A 24,827-nucleotide genomic window follows, 5' to 3' on the forward strand; every position below is an offset into this window, starting at 1 on the left:
TTAATGCATTTATGTTAAGACAGTGTTGAACATAATGTGAGAAGGAGAGGTGCTTTTTATTGGATGTTTCTGGAGAAACATTAGTTTGTTATGAGTTACAGGCCTAAAACAATGTGTACTGCTTTGCAAACTACTCTTGGAAGAAGGAACAGCTTGTCCTCTACTGGCACCATAGTGTATCTGCATTTAAATTTTCCCTGTCGTGCATGAGCACCTCTTGGGCACAATCTGAGATGCACTTTCAGAACACCGTAAGATGAACTTTTCAAGTTTATTTAAAAACCAACAACAACAGCAAACAACTCCATTGGGGTTGTCAGGAAACTATTAACATCTCCTTGGATTATGAGCGTTGATTTTCAGAACACAGTTTGGGAAGTGCTGCACTAGAATATTAATGTCCTTATCCCTAATTTTACTTTTTAGTCTAAAAACATAACTAGCTTATAAACTTAATTTTGTTTCTAATGTACTAGTTTTTTTTTTTAGTTCAATTATCAGTAACTTCTACTTTAAAAGCAGCAAATTTACACTCATAATAATGTCACTTTCCTCTCTCACTTAAAACAATAGTTGAAATCGAATTGTGTTTCAGCACAAACTGGACTCTGACTCTGTCTAAAGTCCTGAGCTTTGGCACCTACTGAGTAATCATTCAATGTTTGTATTCAGCCAGGGTCCTAAATCCTTGAGTTAAAAAACCACTCCACTTTGGCTAGAGCCCCTGGCTTCTTTTGAATTCAAAAGGTTCTGATGTTTCTATAAGATTCAAAGTAGTTTTAAAGATTAACCTTGCTCAAACAAGTATAATAGATTTCATGCTTTTTCCCCCCCATTTTAGTCTTAATTTTTAGATGTCTACTTTTGGAAGTACAGTAAATTTTAATTTGTTCTCAGTAAGTTTTAGAAATGATCATTTGGTATATTTCACTACTGGTTAAATAAAGGTTTCACTAGTATGGCAAATTGATTTTTAGGAAAGATTTTGAAAAATGTTTATCATGGCTTAATAGTGCATTATTCTCATGGGATGAGTGAGCCATATCAGAATCACTTATGCAACTTTTTTCAAAATATATGTCTACAAACACATTCATCTCACCTCCACCTTCCCTTGATCTCTAGGCAGTCACAAGCCTTTTAGGAAAATGGAGAAGGCATGTGAGGCAGAATTACACAGACAAGCACATCCCAGATGATTCTGATCTTGACCCTAACTCAGTCATTCCCAAAATTTGCAGCACATTGGAATCATCACCAGGGGAACTTTAAAAACAACCCTCAGGCTGGGCGTGGTGGCTCACACCTGTAATCCTAGCACTTCGGGAGGCCGAGGCGGGTAGATTGCCTGAGCTCAGGAGTTTGAGACCAGCCTGGGCAACACGGTGAAACCCCGTTTCTAGTAAAATACAAAAAAATTAGCCAAGTGTGGTGGCGTGCACCTGTAATCCCAGCTACTTGGGAGGCTGAGACAGAATAGCTTGAATCTGGGAAGCGGAGGTTGCAGTGAGCCGAGATTGTGCCATTTTACTCCAGCCTGGGCGACAGAGCAAGACTCTGTCTCAAAAAAACACAAAACACACAAAAAGACAACAAAAAACACTCCTCATGCCCCAAGTCATACCCAATGCCAATTAAATCAGAATGTCTCAAGTTGGAAGTTAGGCAGTTTTTAAAGCTCCTCAGGTGATTGCAGTGTGCAGAAAGTTTGAGAACCACTGCTTAACTGAATGTAGGAGGATGAACTGCTTCTATTTGGTGGGACCTTGGGCAAGTCAGTTTTAAGCCTTGGTTCCCATATCTGTAAACTGGGTGTTGGATTAAATGTCATGTAAGTTTCCGTGGTCCTTTTCAGCATATAACTTCAAATTCTGTAATGTTAAAATCAATTTGGACATGAAAATGTTTGAAGCACTATAGAAGTATCCATCTTAGATGCTAATGTTACAGACTTTTTAAAAAAGTGCTAACATTGTATGGACTTAAAATTCAGATTTGCCTTCCCTCAATTATTTTGAGCCTCAGTTTAGAGACTGAGGGCAAATGGAAGCATATAACTTACCTAAGACAACTCCTTGTTTCCTGATACACAACATCTGTGGGTAATTTAGGAATACAGTAACATATCTGAAAAGTCGTGTCTGTTCACTAATATTTTATTTAAACCAATGTGGAAATACTTGCCATTAATATTACACTTTGTAGTTTTATGCTGCATTGTTAGCACTGCTTATTTCAGGATAGCTACACCTATCATTGGTTTTGTGTGCACTTATTTACTAATAAATTTTCTACTAATGATGCAAAATTGATCATAAATGATTTTATTTGGTATAAAACACTTTTATTTAAGGGGAAATAATGGAAAATGGGTGGGTAGATGATAGTTAATTAAATCAACTGAAATGCAGAGCCTAACAGCTTAAAAAGCAAAAAATAAAAATAACCAAAAAACCAAATAGTTTAAATTTAAGCATGTATACAAATAGGTAGAACTTGTATAAGATGAAAGGTTCTATGGGCAGAAGAGCAAATGGGGATATATGTAATTATTTATATATTATAATAGTCAACAGAAACATGTATTTTAACAGCATATTACTGGGTTTTTTTTTTTTTTGGAGACAGAGTCTCGCTCTTTCGCCCAGGCTGGAGTGCAGTGGCACGATCTCGGCTCACTGCAAGCTCTGCCTCCCGGGTTCACGCCATTCTCCTGCCTCAGCTTCCTGAGTAGCTGGGAATACAGGCGCCCGCCACCACGCCCGGCTAATTTTTTGTATTTTTAGTAGAGACGGGGTTTCACCGTGTTAGCCAGGATGGTCTCAATCTCCTGACCTCGTGATCCACCTGCTTCGGCCTCCCAAAGTGCTGGGATTACAGGCGTGAGCCACTGCGCCCAGCCTTACTTAGCATTTTGGTTCGTGTATTTTTGCTGAAAGGAGCTAAAACAAGGGGAAAGTACCCATTTGGTACTGTTCTGAACTAGAGGATTTCAGGGCTGCTAGGAGGATTCCTCCCTTCCCTCATTTAAAAAATGTCTTCAGGCCTAACAAATGTTTAAATCAGTTGTTAAAAATAATTTTTTTTCCTTCACAGTGTGACCTTAGCAATATATTACCACATAAAGAACAGGTGAGCTCCTTTAAAACCTGTCTTGTTATTCCAGCTAATTACTTTGCATGATATCAAGTTCAGTATTAGGTCATAACTATAGACATCATAAGCTATAGAGTGCTATTACAGTATTGAACTGAATCATTTGTGGTTTTTCTGGTCCCCAAGACAGTTTCAGCTGTTAAATTACTGAGGATCCCAATGAGTATTTGTTTATGTTGGTTATATTGATATTTATTGCATTAGAAATTGAAATTGAGAATTAAAAAAAAAACCCTATATTTAGTTTCAGTTTCTCAACGTTGGCACTGTTGATATTTTGAGCTAGATAAGTCTTTGTTGTGGGGACTGTCCTGTGTATTGTAGGATATTTAACAGCTGTCCCAGGTTGTGACAACAAAAATATAACCCCTGACTGAGAATCATATTGTTAACATAAATAATATTTTTTCATGAAAAATAACTCTCTTTTACAACAACAAAGTTGAGTAAAATGTGTGTCATGTATTTATATTTTTGCAACTCTCTAGTGTCCAGCTTAACAGAAAACAGCTGGATTCTCATCTCTGTCTTTGCAATTAGTTTTTTTTTTTTTAATTTCAACTTTTATTTTAGATACATTGAGTACATGTGTAGGTTTATTACATGGCTAATAGTGCACCCTGGTAGTGAGCTGTAATTTGTTTTGAAGAAGTGATAAGAAGATGACCTAGCCTCATGCAAATATATAGTTGGTAAAAGGTATACTTTTAAAGCTTTCAGATGGTTGTGGGTATTGTTTTTTAGTTTATTTTTATTTATTTGTTTTTTTTTTGAGACGAAGTCTTGTCTGTTGCCCAGGTTGGAGTGCAGTGGCACGATCTCGGCTCACTGCAACCTCCACTTCCCAAGTTCAAGCGATTCTCCTGCCTCGGGCTCCCGAGTAGGTGGGGTTACAGGCGCATGCCACCTCACCTGGCTAATTTTTGTATTTTTAGTAGAGATGGAGTTTTGCCATGTTGACCAGGCTGGTCTTGAACTCCTGACCTCAGGTGATCCACCCGCCTCAGCCTCCCAAAGTGCTGGGATTACAGGCATGAGCCACCATACCCGGCCAGTATTCTTTAATACTACCCAACACTTCACAAGTGCTAGTTTCTTAAAATGGTTACAGTGGAATTTTGTGTATCAATAAATTTTTTATTAGTACTCACTCATCTGTCTTGTACAATAAATGTATCATTTCCCCTTACTTGGTTTTCTAATATTATGCATTGGTTATATGGAAAATATTGGTTCACATTTCTTTTTTCTTTTTTTTGAGACAGAGTCTCATTCTATCACCCAGGCTGGAGTGCAGTGGTACAGTCTCAGCTCACTGCAACCTCCACCTCCCGGGTTCAAGCGATTCTCCTGTCTCAACCTCCCAAGTAGCTGAGATTACAAGTACACACCACCATACCCAGCTAATTTTTTGTATTTTTAGTAGAGACAGAGTTTCACCATGTTGCCCAGGCTGGTCTCGAATTCCTGAGCTCGGGCAATCCGCACACCTCAGCCTCCCAAAGTGCTAGGATTACAGGCGTGAGCCACCACGCCCAGCCTGGCTCACATTTCTTGACAGTGTCAAAAGCTCACTTTTGTTAGTATCACCACCAATTGCATTAAAAAATCTTTAAGTATTGAGAAGCTGTTAAACTCACATAATAAGGTACAAGTTTCTCCAAGTCCTGATTTTTAGTTTGAAAGCTTGAATTTTATCATTGCAACAAATAGTGTTATTTTCTTGAAGTGACAGGCTTCATTTTTTAAAAACTTTTTATTTATTTATCTTTTGAGACTGAGTCTCACTCTGTTGCCCAGGCTAGAGTGCACTGGTGCCATCTTCGCTCACTGTAACCTCTGCCTTCCGGGTTCAAGTGATTCTTCTGCCTCAGCCTCCTGAGTAGCTGGGACTGCGGGCGCCTGTCACCATGCCTGGCTAATTTTTGTATTAGTAGAGATGGGGTTGCACCCGTTGGCCAGGCTGGTCTCGAACTCCTGACCTCAAGTGATCCACCCGCCTCAGCCTTCCAAAGTGCTGGGATTATAGTCATGAGCCACCACACCAGGCCACTTCTTTCATTTTTGAGAATGATAGTTGTACTTTCAAGTAAAAATGATATTCTGTGAAAAAAAAATGGCTTGTTTAGCTCACAATTAAAACACAAGTACTTTTCCTTAACACAACTATACCTCGATATGCAGAATTACTTTATGTGAACTTTCTGCTTACTCCAGAATAGTGAAAAGAAAGGTCAAGATTTAATAATACCATTAATTTTTACTGCTTCAGCAAGGATATTCGTGACTGAAGCAGGTGTTTTTCTTAAACTGCAAGAAGCAGTAAACAGTAGCATAACTACTAGTATAATTTGGTAGCACTGCCTTGATTCATGCTGAGAAGCCAGCAGTTTACCCACTTTTGCTGTTATACACTCATTACAAATGTCATACAGTCAAAAAGCAAGCAATATCTTAGTATTCTTTTTTTTAAATTATTTTTATTTCTAAATTTTCAATCAGCTTTCTCAGGTTGAATAAGTATTCTTATAAGAACAGTTTTGACCTCAAGGACCTCTTGGAAAAGGCTCTAGAGGGTCTCCAGAAGTCCACAGACCACACTTGGAGAACCACTGGTTTTATTAAATGAGCACAATGTATTAGTTTTATAAACTTGTAAAGATTATCAAAGACTCGTCTCTTTTAAAATAAAAAGGCAATAAGGTTTTTAACTCATCAAACTACTTAAACAAATACATATCAAGAATGTAATACAGAGAACTAGAGAGGAAGAGGCTGGGAAATCTGAATCTCATTCACAGTCTAATATTAAAGTTCTAAAGATTTTATTGCCCACCACTACTGCTGTGTAAAATGTTCTTGAGTTCCAGTGAGGGGTTAGAAGAGTGAAAATATACTTTATTACCTTTGCCTGTTAGGGAGGGCCAATACTTAAAGGCAATTCTGAATCGTCATTGTAGAAAAGACTTCACAGTATAGAACCTCATGTGCTGAGTAAAAAGAGGTCAGGAAATCCTTTGAAGGCTGGGATGCAGGAGAAGAATTTGTACAACTCTTTGCTTTGGTGAAGCAAACACCAAAGCAAACAGGAGGCATCTCCCGCCACCCCCAGCAGACATTTTACTCAGATATTAACAATTCCTGAATTAACTTCTTCAATGCATATTCTTATTTTATAGAGATGCAAATAGATCCCTGGATATTTTTGATGAGAGATCACATCCACTTACAGTAAGTGTCACTTTTTTTGAGGTAGTATTTTTCTCTCATAGAGTTGTGTTTATTTCATGCTGATATTTATAAATAGTCCTAACAAGTATACATGATCTCTATGAAGATAATTAGAAAACAATTTAAATCAATTAAAATGGTGTCAACATTTAAAAATTCACTTCCTCAGGTTTATGATAGCCGCTCGTGGCTAATGCTTGTCTTGGACAGTGAAGCCTTTGAGCCTGATGGTTACAGGAAACTAAAAATATTTTTTCAGGCCGGGTGTGGTGGCTCACACCTGTAATCTCAGCACTTTGGGAGGCCAAGGCAGGCGGATCACGAGGTCAGGAGATCAAGACCATCCTGGCTAACACAGTGAAACCCCATCTCTACTAAAAATACAAAAAATTAGCCAGGCACGGTGGCAGGCGCCTGTAGTCCCAGCTACTCGGGAGGCTGAGGCAGGAGAATGGCGTGAACCCGGAAGGCGGAGCTTGCAGTGAGCCAAGATTGCTCCACTGCACTCCAGCCTGGGCGACAGAGTGAGACTCCATCTCAAAAAAAAAAAAAAAAAAAAAGTTTTTCAAAGTGTATTTAAGAGAATCCTGACATATGATTAGTAAGACTTTTGAGCCTACAAGTAGTTTACATTTTGATAGAATTCTGTGGATAGAAAGTGGAAAGGAACATAAAAATTTTCTGAGTTGTGCCTGTATTTTTCCTTAATGATAAATGGTGATGAGTATTGAATCATTATGATATTTTAAGATCCAATTGTTTATATTTTAAAAACTAAAAGTCATGTCACTCAACCAGAATTATTTTAAGGGGTACATGGGCTCAAACGTCAACACTGCTGGTCTTAGGAGTACTTAGGCCGGCTGGGCATGGTGGCTCACACCTGTAATCCCAGGTCTTTGGGAGGCCGAGGCGGGCAGATCATGAGGTCAGGAGTTTGAGACCAGCCTGGCCAGCATGGTGAAACCCTGCCTCTGTTAAAAATACAAAAAATTAGCCGGACATGGTAGTGCACGCCTGTAGTCCCAGCTACTCAGGAGGCTGAGGCAGGAGAATCACTTGAACCTGGGAGGCGGAGGTGCAGTGAGCCGAGATTGTGCTACCGCACTCCAGCCTGGGCAACAAAGCAAGACTGGGTCTCAAAAAAAAAAAAAAAAAAAAAAGAAGTGCCTAGGCCAGGCGTGGTGTCTCACGCCTATAATCCCAGCACTTTGGGAGGCCGAGGCAGGTGGATTGCCTGAGGTGAGGAGTTTGAGACCAGCCTGACCAACATGTTGAAACCCCGTCTCTACTAAAAATACAAAAACTAGCTGGGCGTGGTGGCGGGTGCCTGTAATCCTAGCTACTCAGGAGGCTGAGGCAGGAGAACGCTTGAACGCGGGGGGTAGAGGTTGCAGTGAGCCAAGATCATGCCATTGCACTCCAGCCTGGGCAATAAGAGTGAAACTCAGTCTCAAAAAAAAAAAACTTAAGATTTTTTTCTTCAGTGGATACTAACATTGCATCTTTTCTTCTTTCAGCGAGAAAAAGTTCCAGAGGAATACTTTAAGCATGATCCTGAGCACAAATTTATTTACAGATTTGTTCGTACTCTTTTTAGTGCTGCACAGCTAACAGCTGAATGTGCAATAGTAACTTTGGTAAGATATTTCTCATTTATAAAGTGTCTTTAGAAATTAGTCTTGTACACAGGGTATGGTCCTATTTTTCAAATAAAAATAGGTTCCTGAAATTATCATCAGAACTTTAAGAGGAACCTATGAAAGAAACGTAAATACATACATTCGCGTTTAATCATCATTATGGTTGAACATGTTTCCATTACTTTTCTCATCACAGAACAGTTGCTACAAAAGGCAGCCGGGAGATTTCTGGTTTCTCCCCCTACCCATCAATGCACATGTACACATTCAGTGTGTACACATACAAGGCATGGTGGCAGGGCTGGGGGTGATGGGGAGTGGTAACAAAACTATGTGGTTCAGAGCCAGACACTGATTCCAGTGTAGGTCTAAGCCAAGTCCCAGGCTTTATTCCCCAGGTATTTCCGATGTGTGTTGTGATTGAGAACTATTGCCCTAAATTCTTTGTTCCTTGGATGATGGGTTTTAATCATCTCTGCCTACCTCTTGTGCCTGCTCGTGATGTTGCCCAGCAATGTGGTACCAGTAATACTTGGACAAAGGCTTTGCTGGTTAGCTTACTAAGCTATAGCTGTGTCCTTAACTTTATGTCCTTCATGCAGAATTCCTATGGTAAGGTTTTATCATTGAATAATAAATCCTATTTAAGTGGTTAGGATTGTTTTACTCCTCCCCATAGCAAACCTATAGAGGAAGGTCAACTGCATGGCCTGGAGGGAAAGAATACTTAGGTCAGTACCTACTCCTTTAGCATCCAACTGGAATTTAGGAGAGAAGGCTTCTGTGCACTTGAATAGAAGCCCCTCAGTGGGTACTGGATCAGACTTAGGCCTTTTCATGGAGCTGTAAGCCATTTGGAACACTTAGCACATACTGTAGAGAAGCAGGAGTGGTGCTTCCAGATGTAGAGAGACAGGTGATACAGGAGGGAAAGCTGTATAGGAAGAGGGGGAGTTCATCTTAGATGGTTTAAGCTCTGTGTGCCTGTGAGGTAGCAGTGGCAGTGTCCAGTAATCATTTGAGTGTACTGGACTGGAGCATGAATCTGAGCTTAGAGATAAGGAATGAAGAGTTATAGTAGCTGTTCAAATACAGAGAAAGGTTGCAGCATGAAAGTGGAGAAGCTAGGCATGGTAGTGCACACCTGTAGTCCCTGTTGCTGGGGAGGCTGAGGTGGGAGGATCACTTGAGTGCAGTAGTTTTGAGTCCAGCTTGGGCAACATAGCAAGACCCCCATCTTTCAAAAAAGAGAAGAAAGTGGATAGAAGATAGATCTCTAAAGACTGTTAGCGTTTGAGGGACAAGCTCCCAGATGGTGTGGAAGGAGGAAACCCAGAAGGTAATAAAGAACAGAGATCAAGATAAGAGAGGCTGTGGTCCCAGTGTTAAATGCTGCCAAGAAGTTTCTGATTCTGTAAATATTCACTGGATGCCTACTCTGTGCCACTATTCTTGTTTTTTGTTTTTGTTTTTGTTTTGTTTTGTTTTAATTTTTTAGTAGAACTAGAGTCTAGCTATGTTGCCCAGGCTGGTCTCAGAACTGACCTCAGGCGATCCTGCCAGAGTGTTGGGATTACAGACGTGAGCTACCAAATGCTAGAGTAGAGGAGAGGCAGATTGAACAAAGTTCTTGCCTTTATGAGCTTATGTTCTAGTGAGGAAGACATTTTTTCAGGTAGTGGTAAGTAGCGAGAAGATGAAGCAGCATAAAGGGATACAGAGTGACAGGAGGGGCTCACTATTTCAGATAGAATGATCAGGAAGAACCTCTCTAGAGGTGACATTTGAGCAGTGACCTGATCAAAGCAGGAAAGTAAAGAGTGCCGGCATTACAGGCAGCCAGACAAGTGCCAAGACAGGAACATTTTGTGTGTGTGTGTGTGTGTGTGTGTGTTCAAGGAACAAGCAGCAAGGTGTCCAGTGTGGTTGGAGTGCGTTGGAAAGAGTGGAGGAGGTGAGGTCACATGGGCAATGCCACATATAACTCATAGGGCCTTTTGGCTTGCAGGCCATAGGAAGGTTTTTTTTGTTTTGTTTTGTTTTGTTTTTGAGACGTGGAGTCTTGCTATGTCACCCAGGCTGGAGTGCAGTGGCTCAATCTTGGCTCACTGCAACCTCCACCTCCCAGGTTCAAGCAATTCTCCCTGCCTCAGCCTCCCAAGTACCTGGGCTTACCAGTGCCCGTCACCACGCCTAATTTTTTTTTTTTTTTTAAGTAGAGACCGGGCTTTGCCATGTTGGCCAGGCTGGTCTTGAACTCCTGACCTCAGGTGATCCGCCTACTTTGGCCTCCCGAAGTGCTGGGATTACAAGTGTGAGCCACTGCGCCTGGCCAGGAAGAAGTTTTTATTCCAGTTTGATGGGTACTTTGGGTAGATTTTGAGCAGGGGAGTGAAGTGCTCTTAATTTAAGAAGTTATGCTGATGACTTGAAGAGAGTAGACCATAATTGGCAGAATAGAGGCAGAGAAGAGAGTTAAGAAGCAACGAGGGTGATACAGGTGAGCAGTGACAAATGGCAGCTCAGAATCAAAAGCGAGCAGCTTACCAGTGAAGGTGGACATAGCAGGAATTGTGCACAGTCTGGTGTGGGGTAACTTGAATGTAGGTGTTTGGCCTCAGCAACTAGGTGAATGGAAATACCCTGTACAATATTAGGGAAGACTTGGGGAGTGGAGCGGTGGGATGAAGAGCTCTGGCTTGTAAGTGTGAAGACTCTGGGGACCTTGGCAAGAGGAGTCTCAGGAGAGTGACAGCAGCAAGGGACAAACAGGAGTGGGTTAAGGAGAGATGGGACATGAGAAGCTGACACCAGGACATGATGCTTTGAGCAAATGAGAGGACACATCCGGGGAGTTGTGGGGAGGGGGATGGGAACAAAGGAAACACATTGGGGAAAATCTCTGGCAGAGAAGGAGAAAGCCTTCAAAAAGACGCAGTTGTGGGGACAGTGTTCTGCACAAGTGGAATGGGATCAACTGCACTGATGGAGTTGGCTTTAGTGGGAAGAAAAGAACTCTTACACTGACACAGGAGGGCAAGTGGTATCAGTGAGCATCAGCACATCACCAGCTTACCCGTAAAGGCAACAGGAAGTTGAGGGATTGTCTATGTTGTTTCCCTGTTGTCTAATTATTCCCATTGAGATTTGAACCCTGTGAAAGAGGTTCATTCTTAGGATACTGAGAGTGCAGAATTTGGGGGAAAGGGACCAGAATCTCTCTTAAGAACATGTCATTTTCAGTACCCCTTTTTGAAAACACAGTTGAGTTTGGAGAACACTGCCAGATCTGATATGCCTATCTGATAACCTTCAGACAGTAAATAAGCTCTGTTAAAATGAACTTTTTTCAGGCTTGGCGCAGTGGCTCATGCCTGTAATCCCAGCACTTTGGGAGGCTGAGGTGGGCAGATCAGTTGAGGCCGGAGTTTGAGACCAGCCTGGCCAACGTGGTGAAACCCCATCTCTACTAAAAATACAAAAATTAGCCAGGCATGCTGGCGGGTGCTCAGCTACTTGGGAGGCTGAGGCAGGAGAATCCCTTGAACCCAGGGGGCAGAGGTTGCAATGAGCCAAGATTGCATCACTGCACTCCAGCCTAAAAAGATTTCTTTTTGTCTTGATACAGAGTTCAAACAGCATATAGACATACTCTTCCACAGAGAACCCTTTGAGGTAACAGCAAATTACAGCTTACCTCTGAAATCTTTACTCAGCTGTTCACTTTGCTCAGTTCTTTGAAGGATGTTTGGTAGATGTAAAATAATTCATGAAATTGTCTCAAAAACTGCTTGGCAGGTTTAGAGGAATACCAGGGGTCCAGAGACATCCTTTTGTCCATCTGTGTTCCTTGTGAAGGCACTGAATATGGGGAATATTTTACAGCCCTAAAGACCTGTCATGCTGGTCTGCACAGCAGCCACTGGGTGGCTCTCTTGACCAGCAGTTCTTCAAGCTAGTGCCACCAAAGGGTTAGTTACTGTGAAAAGGAGAAGGTAAAAATGTGCTCAGTATTACTTGGGTTTTACATATTTGAGCATAATATAACTACCTGTAAAATTACTATCTGCCATCCAGGTATGATACATTGTACCTGGTAGGCACTCAGTATTTATTGAACAACTCTATTATGAGTGTGGAGGTGATAAGAGTGCCTCTCTTGATGATGCTCTTTGCTGAGATGTCCAATCATTCCTGTGACTGGGTGGGAAATGTATATGGGCAGAGTAGGCAGCAGAGATATCTGACCTACAACTGTGATTTAGTGTCTTGCTTTGGCTGACTAAGCAAAGTCTCTGTAGAACATAAGAATAAAAGGCACTTATTTTCTGGTCAAAAACAAAATAAATTTGTCAGTCATGAATTCTTATCAAAGCATTTCGGGGCCGGGCGCGGTGGCTCACACCTGTAATCCCAACACTTTGGGAGGATCGGGTGGATCACCTGAGATCAGGAGTTCGAGACCAACCTGACCAAAATGGAGAAACCCCGTCTCTACTAAAAATACAAAAATTAGCCAGGCATGGTGGCGCATGCCTGTAATCCCACCTAGTTGGGAGGCCGAGGCAGGAGAATCGCTTGAGCCTGGGAGGCGGAGGTTCTGTGAGCCGAGATCGCACCATTGCACTACAGCCTGGGCAACAAGAGTGAAACTCCGTCTCAAAAAAAAAAAAAAGCTTATCAAAGCATTTAAACTGAACTAAAATCAAAGACCAGTGCTCTATTTTACAGGTTTACTTAGAAAGGCTTTTAACTTATGCTGAAATTGACATTTGTCCCACCAACTGGAAAAGGATTGTTCTGGGAGCCATTCTTCTTGCCTCCAAGGTTTGGGACGATCAGGCTGTATGGAATGTGGACTACTGCCAGATCCTCAAGGACATTACAGTTGAGGACATGTGAGTTTGTAAGGTTTTGATGAACTTTCTAACTATTTTCTAGTATCTTATTCTTATAAAGTTAACAATTTAAGGAATATTTTTAAAGGTTACATTATGCAGATAATGGAAATAGGCATAGGACTATATCTATCTTTAGTATAACAGTTCACAACAGAGCAAGACTCTGTCTCAAAAAAAAAACTAACTTCATATTTTCCATCATTACTTGTTAGGTTTTGATGTGTAATAATCTGCTTGATAAATTGAAAAATATTTTTTGGGTGGTTTTTGGCAAAAATCTTACAAGTATACTACCAGAACAACATAGCACAGTAAATATCTTTATTTTATTTTATTTTTTAATTTTTTTTGAGATGGAGTCTTGCTCTGTTGCCTAGGCTGGAGTGCAGTGACGCAGTCTCGGCTCACTGCAAGCTCCACCTCCCAGGTTCAAGCAATTCTCCTGCCTCAGCTTCCTGAGTAGCTGGAATTACAGTGGGATTACAGGCATGCGCCACAACGCCTGGCTAATTGTTGTATTTTTAGTAGAGACGAGGTTTCACTGTGTTGGTCAGGCTGGTCTTGAACTCCTGACCTTGTGATCGCCTGCCTCCGTCTCCCAAAGAGCTGGGATTACAGGCATGAACCACTGCGCCTGGCCTCTTTATGGCTTTTAAAAAGTTATCTGCCAGTTCAAGCTCCTTTCTCTTTTTCATTCATTCATTCATTCATTCATTTATATTTTTTCATGTGACCAGTAGGGTATAAACAGCCCTTAAGGGCATATGTCTGGCCTTTGAAATAATTGTTTGGCCACTATTAAGGTCTTAGGGCCTCTGGACTATTGAGAAGTTACAAAGCTTCAACCTGAGTCACACATTGTATATTTGCTTTTGCTAGTCTTTCCACGTTTTATCTGAAGGTCTGTTTTTACAGAAGCCTTGAGATACGAAGATCCCTGTGCCCCTGACCCCTCCCCATTAGGAGTGTTTTTTGTATTTAGAAATTGGTCTCATGAGTTAGGAAGCTCCAGCGTTCCCCTCAGGCGGTCTGAGAAGCACTGCTGGGGCATCACCCAATGCTCACCACACTCGAGAGGCTCCCTGGGCACTCGGACAACCACAGCACCACTTTGGGGGCCTTGAGTTACCTATGAGAGTGCAAGGATCCTTGCTGAGTCATGGAGTTCCTCACAGATGGCACCAATATGACCCTGAAACAGCAGTTTCATCAGGGTTCCTTCCAGGCTGGCCTTGTGACGGCCGTGAAGGGAAGGGCCTTGGAGCTTGGTAGGCAGGCTAAGCCAGGGAGGCATTTCCAGCAAAGGCTGTTAGGGTGCCCACCAGACAGTGAGAATGGCTTTGTGGGTAGCATTTAGAAAAATATGAAGGAGCACTTCTTGATGATGTTGAGCAGCAGAGGAAGATCAAGGTCATGACAGGCAGTGGCAAGAGTTTGTTTTTATTGCCTTTGCCCATTACTCCATATGACTGTCATTCAGAATTACCATGCCATATATTCACAACTGAAGTGAGGATACTTGTGACTAAAAAGGAACCAGTAATTGTGGTAGCTGTTGAAGTGGCTTTTGGTGAAGTTGACCACTTTACTGTTTACCGAACAGCCCTAGTGATATTGCTGGTAGCCGTTTTAGCAAAGGGTGTGACAGCAAATGAATTTGAAACAAATGGAAGTACTTTTGGAAATTGCAGAAACTAAAGTGACTTTGATCACTGCTGTCATCAGTCTGCAAACTGGTTTCTTGAAGGAAGCAAAATTTATTATTATGAACACTTAGTCCTACCATGATGGCAGCTAAAATGTTCTCAAAACCTGCAACTGAACTGACTGGGGCTCTAGTTCAAGATACAGTATCAGAGAACATGCAGGGAAATGTGCAGGTTTCTACAGATGTAAGCTTCAGGAGCAGCAGTGGCAGGGGCCAGCTCCAAGAAGACCAGTTCTAAATAGTGCTGTTTGTGTATGCCCAGGGAAGCACCAGGAGCTATGCTACAAAACAGGCTGCTTTTGTTTATGATCTTTGGAAAGCATTTCAACAAACTGTTTAATATACATTTGTCTCATCCCCCTGCTGTTGACTATTTGTAGTGGTCTCATTTTGAGTCTAAATTGAAACAATTTTAAATTGGTGTCTATCAGGTTTTTCTTAAAAATTTTTAACATCTACATGTCCTGTTAGAATATATTTCCCTTTAAAAGAATAAGTTAAACTGAGCAGCTGCTATTCAGACGGTTTGCTGTGCCTGTATGCTATTCAGCCACCTAGCCATTTAAAAAACAACAAAAAACCTAGAAGATGCATATTCTGTAAGCATAATGCTTTTCTTCAGTGATTAAACCTCTATTAATATGTGTGTTAATCCTATGAAGTACTATATTTCTACACAGTTAAAATGTGTTAGTGGAAAAAATATAAAAGGGATTGTGAAGTGCATTTATTGCTGTAGTAAATTAAGTCCTGGTTAGCTGATTATCAAAACATTATCTGATTTACATTTCTATAGGCTTGTGGACATATGAACAGGAAATTAATTTTGGAAGTAGGTTCAGTTGGGTTTTTAAGCTCAGCAAATGAGAAAACCACATCTCTGCTCATATTAACTGCTCTCCGTACAGGAGATCATCAAGCATTTGTTGACTTAGCCAGTGGATAAAATATTAAAACTTTAAAACCAAGAAACCAAATATGTTGTTTAGGTATTTATCATTTTTATACAGTTAACTCCTTATAGGGATTACTGTGAAAGTGGTTAAGATTTTCTCTAGTTCTATGTTTATTTGCTTAAGCATTTGGCAAGGGCAGCTGTGTGGTGATGTGGCCGACTACTACTCCCAGCCCTTTCCTCTCCCACTGCATTCAGCTCACTCCTACATTCTGTTCTGACCAGGATGGTAGATACTGAGCACCTCAGGGTTTCATTCCCAACTCAGAAGAAACACTGAGTTTTTAAGTCCGGTGACCTACCATAAGTCATATCATAAAATGGGTTTAGTCTAGCCAAGACATCCACCTTTGATCTTTCTGCCTTCCAAAGTTTAAAGAGCATCCTCACCCTGTCATAGTGACAATTTCTCACCTTCATAATATTAAAGTGAGCAGAAACTTGCATTATGCCCTTTGACATAGCCTCATGCGCTGGGACAGGGGGAGGGGATTCCCTTCCCCTGTAATGTAGCTTGCTTATTTATTTATTTGAGATGAATCCTTGTTGCCTCAAGAGTTTTTCCCCCTCAGAGATAATAGCAGTGGCTCTCGATGGATCCATTTGTTGCCGTGGTGATATGCCCACTCCTTTTGTTGGTGCTTCTCTACTTCAATAAGCCCCTTCCTGTTATCAGCCTGGTGAAAATGTCTGCAAGTTCTTCAGAGCTAATAAACAGCATACATCATTCCTTTCATCTGATCACTATAGTGGGGCCTTGTGAGTGAGCGTGAAGTATGAATTGTACAGCTGCACTAATGGAACTCTGAAGAATGAGGCCCGAGTCAGCAGCACAAGTGCATCAGAGGCCGTAACCTTCAACCTTCATCCCAGTTCCAGAGTGCTGGGATGCAGAAAGGACCACAAGTAAATGTACCTTGTGTGAACATTAGTTATGTTAATACAACTGGGTAGCCTATATTTTAAAACAGAGTTTAGAGCCATTCTAGTCGCTTAGAATGATATTTTTGAAGATAGCCCAGTTGACTGACATTGTCCTGTGCTGGTTCTGTTGTGTTCTTCCTCCTCCAGGAATGAAATGGAAAGGCATTTTCTGGAGCTTCTTCAGTTTAATATTAATGTTCCTGCCAGTGTTTATGCCAAATACTACTTTGACCTTCGCTCCTTAGCAGATGACAACAACCTGAATTTTCTATTTGCTCCTCTTAGCAAAGAAAGAGCACAGAACCTAGAGGTAAGGCTATGAAGTCACTAAGTGAGGTTTTCCATCAGCCACCAAAGCCAACATCTGTGACTAAATCATATTAAGTAGTGATTAGGAAAATGGAAAGCTTTAAAATTAACTAACACTGAAGAGCTTATTAGCCCTTTGGCGTCAGATTTCCTGTGTCTTTTATGGTTTATACAAGGATCAACATTATTTAAAAATTATACATATTAACTCTTCTGTGACCATAATTCAGAATATTTTAAATCAAATTTAATCTGTTGTTAATGAGGTTTCCTTTTGAACTTCTGCCCTTTCACATAACCATACAAGAATAATTTTTTTAGCTGGGCACTGTGGCTCATGTCTGTAATCCCAGCACTTTGGGAGGCTGAGGTGGGCAGATCACTTGAGGTCAGGAGTTCAAGACCAGTCTGGCGAACATGGTGAAACCCTGTCTCTACTAAAAATACACACACAGGCCGGGCGCCGTGGCTTACGCCTGTAATCCCAGCACTTTGGGAGGCCGAGGTGGGTGGATCACCTGAGGTTGGGAGTTCGAGACCAGCCTGACCAACATGGTGAAACCCCGTCTCTAGTAAAAATACAAAATTAGCCAGCCATGGTGGCGCATGCCTCTAATCCCAGCTACTCGGGAGGCTGAGGCAGGAGAATCGCTTGAACCCGGGAGGCGGAGGTTGTGGTGAGCTGAAATTGTGCCATTGCACTCTAGCCTGGGCAACAAGAGCGAAACTCCGTCTCAAAAAAAAAAAAAAGTACACACACACAAATACAGGCATAGGGGTGCATGCCTGTAATCCCAGCTACTTGGGAAGCTGAGGCATGAGCATCGCCTAAACCTGGGAGGTGGAGGTTGCAATGAGCCAAGATTGATTGCACCACTGCACTCTAGCCTAGGTGATGGAGTGAGATTGTGTCTCCAGAAAAAAAAAAATTTTTCTTTGTGACTGTATTCCTAATTTTATCTACATACATAATTCAGTTGCCACTCTTGACTGTCTTACTTATTCTGTTTGCAAATTCATGTCATGGTTTATATATCACAGTGCAGTCCCATGAGTTTTTTAGACAAAGGATTAGTGGGTAAGCCAAGAGACGTATACCCTTCACTATATAGGATGCAGGTGTTTCAAATGCTGGATGTAAGTGCTGGGCATGGTGGCTCACACCTGTAATTCCAGCATTTTGGGAGGCCGAGGCAGGCGGATCACTTGAGATCAGGAGTTGGAGACCAGCCTGACCAACATAGTGAAACCCGGTCTCTACTAAAAATACAAAAATTAGCCGGGCGTGGTGGCAGACGCCCAGTTACTCAGGAGGCTGAGGTATGAGAATTGCTTGAACCCGGGAGGCGGAGGCTGCAGTGAGCCGAGATCATGCCACTGCACTCCAGCCTGGGTGATAGAGCAAGACCCTGTCTCAAACAAAAACAAAAACAAAAACAAAAAAAAACAAATAATGTAGGAAGTACATGGGTTTTTAATGGAAATGGTAACTTTATGGTGCAAAGTAATATTTATGGCTTATGACTCTTGGTGAGTATACAGCAGAATTACAACTGAAATGGACACATATTTTAAACTAACACTTTCTGTGGTACCTTGGTGGTACTTCAGAATAATATGTATTTCTAGGCTGGGCTCAGTGGCTCATGCCTGTAATCCCAGCACTTTGGGAGGCCGAGGCAGGTGGATCACCTGAGGTCAGGAGTTTGAGACCAGCCTGGCCAACATGGTGAAACCCTGTCTCTACTAAAAATACAAAAAATTAGCCGCCAGGTATGGTGGCACATGCCTGTAATCCCAGCTACTTGGGAGGCTGAGGCAGGAGAATCGCTTGAACCTGGGAGGTAGAGGTTGCAGTGAGCTGAGATCACGCCATTGCACTCCAGCCTGGGCAACAAGAGCGAAACTCTGTCCCAAAAAAAAAAGAAAAAAAAAAATACATATTTCTACCATAATTGACGTGCACGTGAAGTAACACCTTTTGGCACGTCGGTCATTAGACCTCTCATATGTTCCAGTATAGTCCAGCACACACCTGCCTCATTAAAATGTGCTTTGAGTGTATAATAGCTGATAAGGATTGGGTAGAATCTGAATAGCTGAATAAACTTTTTTTTTGCACAAGTGTACGTTTGTTATATTTAAGGAATAAGTTAACAGGTAACAGATGCTATTGCTGTTAGGAGCCTATCACAATACCTTTGACATATTTGGGAATCCAATTTTTTAATAATATAATAAATTCCCCTTTGTTCTCTGGGAATCTAACTGTAGCCCTTAAAGGATATTACCTTGGTGAATTGGCAGGAAGTAGTGTCCCCAGAACCTGGCAGTGTAAAACTCAGCCAAAGTAGCTGTAACTGTGAACTATCTAAAGGAGTCTACATGTGTGGCTTTCATCAATGGTGCTTTTTCAAAGGTGGGAACCCTTTTTAAAATTGTACCTGTTTTCTATTTGATTGACTTTCCTAGGCTATTTCTAGATTGTGTGAAGACAAAGACTTATGTAGAGCTGCTATGAGAAGGTCTTTCAGTGCTGATAACTTCATTGGTATTCAGCGCTCTAAAGCCATCCTCTCTTAAAGGGAGAAATGAGGGGTTATAACGTCACGGGACCTTCATCTACAAAGACTGGAGAAATATCACCTTTCCTGCTCAAAAACCAGCAAAATTAGTGTTTTCATCAAAAGGAAAGATCTCAAATTCAAGAGACTCATGGACAACAAGGATTATACTCCATAGGAAAGAATGGGACCTTGTCAATGCAACAAAACACTCTTCTGTCCTTTTTAATGTAAACAGAGTTACAAAAACCACTCCAAAGTGAAGGCTCCCATCCCACACACAGATATTTGCTTACTGTGGGCCGATAGCTGTGAACTATGTAAGGTTTTTTAAACAATAGTTTAAATTTTTAGACTTTAAAGACACTAACCATATAACTTTTATGTTTCTTCCAGTTTTTCTCCCTCCCCCCGCATTTTGCTGCATATGCCTTTAAAATCAATGCAGTATTACCATTAAAACATGGGATTCTAACTAAAGCCACTTAGGAGCAGACTGCAGCATTGTTAGGTATTGAAGGGTTCTTCCTCCCTACTGTTACCATTGAAGCTGCTAGTCATTGGCAATCATTTTAAACCAAAAAGCTGCTGGATAACATTTGTCATTCATATTCTTTGCAAGCATTACTTTAGCATTGTAGCATGTTTGGGGTCATAAACAGAGGAAGTATCAGTTATTGATATCTACTTCTATTGGAGTCCATGTTGCATTTCTTGTGAACTATAAATGGTGCTTCTCATTTTCTGATAATTTTTCTCTTGTTAAATAAATGTATTAAAAGATATTTTCATAATGCCAACCAACATGGTGGTTCAGTGACGATGAAAAAAAGTGAAGCAGTTTTAAGCTTTAATATAGTTTGGGCCCTCCAAGGCACTGCAGCATGAGTGTAAATGCTATAAACCTTTAAAAAACATCATTTGAAGAAAGTTTTTTGTTTTGTTTGTTTTTGAAGAGATGGGGTCTTACTGTGTTGTCCAGGCTGGAGTGCAGTGACTTTTCACAGGTGCAATCTGTGCACTCACTGCAGCCTAGAACTTCCTGGTCTCAAGCCATCCTCTAGCCTCAGCCACACAAGTAGCTGGGACTACAAGTGCACCTGGCACTTGTCTCCTGAATATTAAGCTTTTAATTTTTTGTTTCGGTCACTCTTGATAGCAGACATTGACTGAAACAAAAAATTAAAAGCTTTATATTCAAAATTTGCAAAATGAAGCTGGGTGTGGTGGTACACACCTATAGTCCCAGCTACTTGGGAGGCTGAGGCTGGAGGATTGCTTGAGGTCAACTATTGGAGGCTGCAGTGTACCATGATGGTGCCTATAGGAATAGCTACTACACTCCAACCTGGACAACGTATCAAGACCCTATCTCATAGAAAAATGCAAAATTAAATGCAAAAGAAATGGGCTGGGCATAGTGATTCATGCCTGTAATCTCAGTACCCTGGGAGGCTGAGGTGGAAGGATTGCTTGAGTGCAGGAGTTCAAGACCAGTCTAGGCAACATAGTGAGACCCTGTCTGTAAAATAATAATAATAATAAAAATAGTTGGATATGGTGGCATGTGTCTGTAGTCCCAGCCACTCTGGAGGCTAAGGTGGGAGGATCAGTAGAGCCCAGGAGATCAAGGCTGCAGTGGGCCATGATCATGTCACTGCTCTCCAACCTGGGCGACATCCAGACCCTGTCTCAAAGAAAAAAGCAGAAGAAAAATGTTCAGACAAGGTTTTGTAAAGGTTTGTAGCATTTATATTTCTACAAGTATCAAAGCTTAAAATTACACAGAACTTTTGGAATACCTTGTATCTCCATAAAATGCCCTCCTCTTTTTAAAAGTAGTTACCTGCAGAGCTGTGCTCTATCTGCTTTGATCACCGAAGTTTCTTTAAAGGAAGATTTTGAAGAGCAGTGTTAATTAACATGTAATAAAAGGAATTGGACCCTAATGATTGATAGAAGGTGATATGAACAGCTGTTTTATCGTCCTACATGCTACCAAGCTGTAGGTGTCCCATTAAGTCCTGCTATTTAAGAAATACTTACATAACCCTTAGGAACTCTTACTTCAGGTTTTAAAAGGCAAGGAGCAAATAATTTTAGACCGATAATGTCACCTAAATTTGAAATACTAAAAAGAGGTTAGTGTTCTCAACTATGTGAAATCTGTTTCTCCTACTTTCTCAAATCTAATCCTAAGAATCTTGCTTATAAACAAAGCATTTCTGGGACAGGAGTACTTCCTCTATTATATAGCAATGCTTCACATCATATTGTGCTGCAGTTTCCATCATTTTTAAAGGACAGAGACATAAATGATAATGGTATAAAAATATTACAATCTACCACCTCAAAAGAACACAAATATTGTTTATGGAATTCAGAGTTTGGAGATTCAAGTATTGATTGCAGTTTTATTTTGAAAAGAATGCTACAATTTATGTGGTTTTTATTTCTCATGTTTATATTAAAAGCTAATAAACTCTATTTTAATTAAAATACGGCTAGTGTGTTTGTAACACTTCTATTCACATAGTGTTACATCTCTGCCCAGCCTAAAGTCCATCCTGATATGTCTTAAAGCATTTTCAAACCAACCATAAGTTGATTTGATCCATGCCTCTAGTTAAGATGTAGTGATCCATTTCTTTTGCATATGCTCTTTTCAACCTGAAGATAATTTATTACACTTAAAATCACTGGCCACAATACTTAATACCATAGTGCATTAGATGGCATCTTGAATAGTTGGTTATCGTGTCTGAGAGGGACAAGCACATTAGAATATAAAATTAAGCAAAATGTATCAAAGAGAAAGGAATTACAGGAATAGCGTAGAATTAGAACAAGAGGTATTTGAGGTTTTCAGACAAACAGGAAAGAGAATGGAAAGACAGGAACTAGAATTTGTGTTGGTGTTGAGAGGGTGTCTTAAGCCACGTAATTTGACTTTAACGTGCTATTTTCAAGCTTACATTTCAGTTAAAAATATACCAAGTCACTATTAGGTTTCTTTAGAACTAAGAGTCTAGCCACTCAGCTTTAGCAATTCTCAATAAATCCTGATAGCATTGCAATATTTTCATCCACTTTAATTCTTCATTACCTAAAGTCAGATATTTAAGTAAATGATCACAGTCAGGCACAGTGGCTCACGCCTGTAATCCCAGCACTTTGGGAGCCCAAGGTGGGTGGATCACTTGAGGCCAAGAGTTTGAGACCAGCCTGGCCAACATGGTGAAACCTTGTCTTTATTGAAATTACAAAAAAGACGGTGCAGTGGCTCACGCCTATAATCCCAACACATGAGGTCAGGAGTTTGGCCAACATGGTAAACCTCGTCTCTATTAAAAAAAAAAAAAAGCCAGGTGTGGTGATGCACACCTGTAATCCCAGCTACTCGGGAGGCTGAGGCAGGAGAATCCCTTAACTCTGGAGGCAGAAGTTGCAGTGAGCCAAGATGGCGCCACTGCACTCCAGCCTGGGCGAAACTGCAACTCCGGCTCAAAAGAAATAAAATTACAAAAACGTTAGCGGGACATGGTGGCACACGCCTGTAATCCTAGCTACTCAGGAGGCTGAGGCACAAGAATCGCTTGAACCCAGGAGGCAGAGTGCAGTGAGCCGCAATTGCACCACTGTACTCCAGCCTGAGCGACAGCATGAGACTGTGTCTCAAACAAAACTAACTGATCACTGTGTCTTGATAAGTTGCCGACTAGGATAAAAGATCTGATTTAACTTGGGAAAAAAATCTATCATACATCACTTTATAAGATGGTTTGCACCCTGTGATATGCCAGTTATAAGCAGAAATGCTGACATATTTGGCCAAAGGTTTAAAAGAAAATTTGGGAGAGGGACATTGGACATGAATCTGTGACTTGAAGAACAAGTTGGTAAAATAAGTATCACTAAGGCTGCTCTCTTCCTTTGACTTTTAATTCTAGAAGGCAATACAGTGACTTTGATAAGTGGGAAATTGGGTCAGTTGAGGAAAAGAGTATAAATGTCACTGAAAAGCCGGTAGGTTCTCTGACAAATGGGGCATGGAAACTAAGTTGCTAGTGGGGTGGTAACTATTGCATTTTTCTCAAGAGTTCTATACCTAGGGAAGATTTGTTCCCTAATATGAGACTTTAAAAAAGGGCTGATTACCTGGACTCAAATTTATTTTCATTTGTAGGTTTTTTTTAACTACTATAATACAGACCCCAATAGAATATTAACTTTGGTATATTGTGAACTGAACTTTCACATCTTCATTACAAGACAGAATACCTGAAACATATTTGATAGGAGTCGGGGGGTGAAGAGTTAAGAAAATGAAAGATATATTTGAACCAAATTGCCATTTTTATAGGCCTTTTGGTTGCCTTTTGGCAATTTCATATGTTTCATCCTAAGATGACCACTTAGGGCTCAGTGTTTCTGGTTAAAGAGAAATTTTGTCCTGGCCCTTTATTTTACATTTCCTCTTTATGTAATCCATATGTCTATACATTATTGAAATCCAACAGCACTAAATCCTGGCTTTATAACAACTCAAGGTTCATTTCTTGGTCTAGTTTTCCTGCATTTCTAAGTATACCTTGATTTTTTTTTAAACCAAAGCCAATTTTAACCAGAAAACAAAATCAGTCTTGATTCTGTGTTCAGGCTCTGCAGTATTTCTGGGAACTAGTTTAGCTACAGTGTGCAGGTTAACTAGAATATTTCATCACCCAGCCTTTCTCCCTAACTACATTTAAGATAGCTATGACGGACTCTCAAGCAGGCTTTTTTCTTTTTTTTTTTTTTTTTTTTTTGAGACGGAGTCTTGCTCTGTCACCCAGGCTGGAAAGCAGTGGCATGATCTCAGCTGACTACAACCTCCACCTCCCGGGTTCAAACGATTCTCCTGCCTCAGCCTCCTGAGTAGCTGGGATAACAGGCGTGTGCCACCCTGCCCGGCTAATTTTTGGAGTTTTTTGGGGCTTTTTTTAGATGGAGTCTCGCTCTGTTGCCAGGCTGGAGTGCAGTGGCGCAATCTTGGCTCACTGCAACCTCAGTCTCCCAGGTTCAAGCGATTCTCCTGCCTCAGCCTCCCAAGTAGCTGGGATTACAGTCTTGTGCTACCACACCCAGCTAATTTTTGTATTTTTAGTAGAGACAGGGTTTCACCATGTTGGCCAGGATGGTCTCAATCTCTTGACCTCGTGATCTGCCCGCCTCGGCCTCCCAAAGTGCTGGGATTACAGGCATGAGCCACCACACCAGCCTCAAGCAGGCTTACTGAGTATAGTACTACTTGGAAAAGCACTTGACAGCTGGCAGAGAAATCTCCCAGATAAGTGCTAGTTTCTATGCAGAATCTGTAGATTACACCCAGCACCTCTCAACAGATTAAGGATTGTATTACCTTAAAGTCTAATTTCTGCCTACTTACCCATCTGG

The 24,827-nt window shown here is 41.0% G+C and overlaps 1 protein-coding gene across 4 annotated transcripts in view; it reads left to right on the forward strand.

The window, feature by feature from the left end:
• CCNYL1 (cyclin Y like 1) overlaps positions 1-21,890 on the forward strand; it is a 46,704-nt gene extending 24,814 nt beyond the window's left edge. For 2 of the 4 annotated variants that reach the window (XM_054478446.2, XM_054478441.1), the window contains 6 exons: positions 3,097-3,132; positions 6,336-6,387; positions 7,908-8,027; positions 12,762-12,928; positions 16,666-16,828; positions 19,300-21,890. In XM_054478446.2, coding sequence (XP_054334421.1) covers positions 3,097-3,132; positions 6,336-6,387; positions 7,908-8,027; positions 12,762-12,928; positions 16,666-16,828; positions 19,300-19,410 — 649 coding nt within the window. In that variant the 3' untranslated portion in view covers positions 19,411-21,890. The remainder of the gene's footprint in view (positions 1-3,096; positions 3,133-6,335; positions 6,388-7,907; positions 8,028-12,761; positions 12,929-16,665; positions 16,829-19,299) is intronic. The other 2 variants (XM_054478443.1, XM_063647836.1) reach the window with 2 other exon arrangements.
• Positions 21,891-24,827: the final 2,937 nt, after the last annotated feature.

Source organism: Pongo pygmaeus, chromosome 11 (assembly GCF_028885625.2).
Source record: "Pongo pygmaeus isolate AG05252 chromosome 11, NHGRI_mPonPyg2-v2.0_pri, whole genome shotgun sequence".
Classification (NCBI taxonomy): domain Eukaryota; kingdom Metazoa; phylum Chordata; class Mammalia; order Primates; family Hominidae; genus Pongo; species Pongo pygmaeus.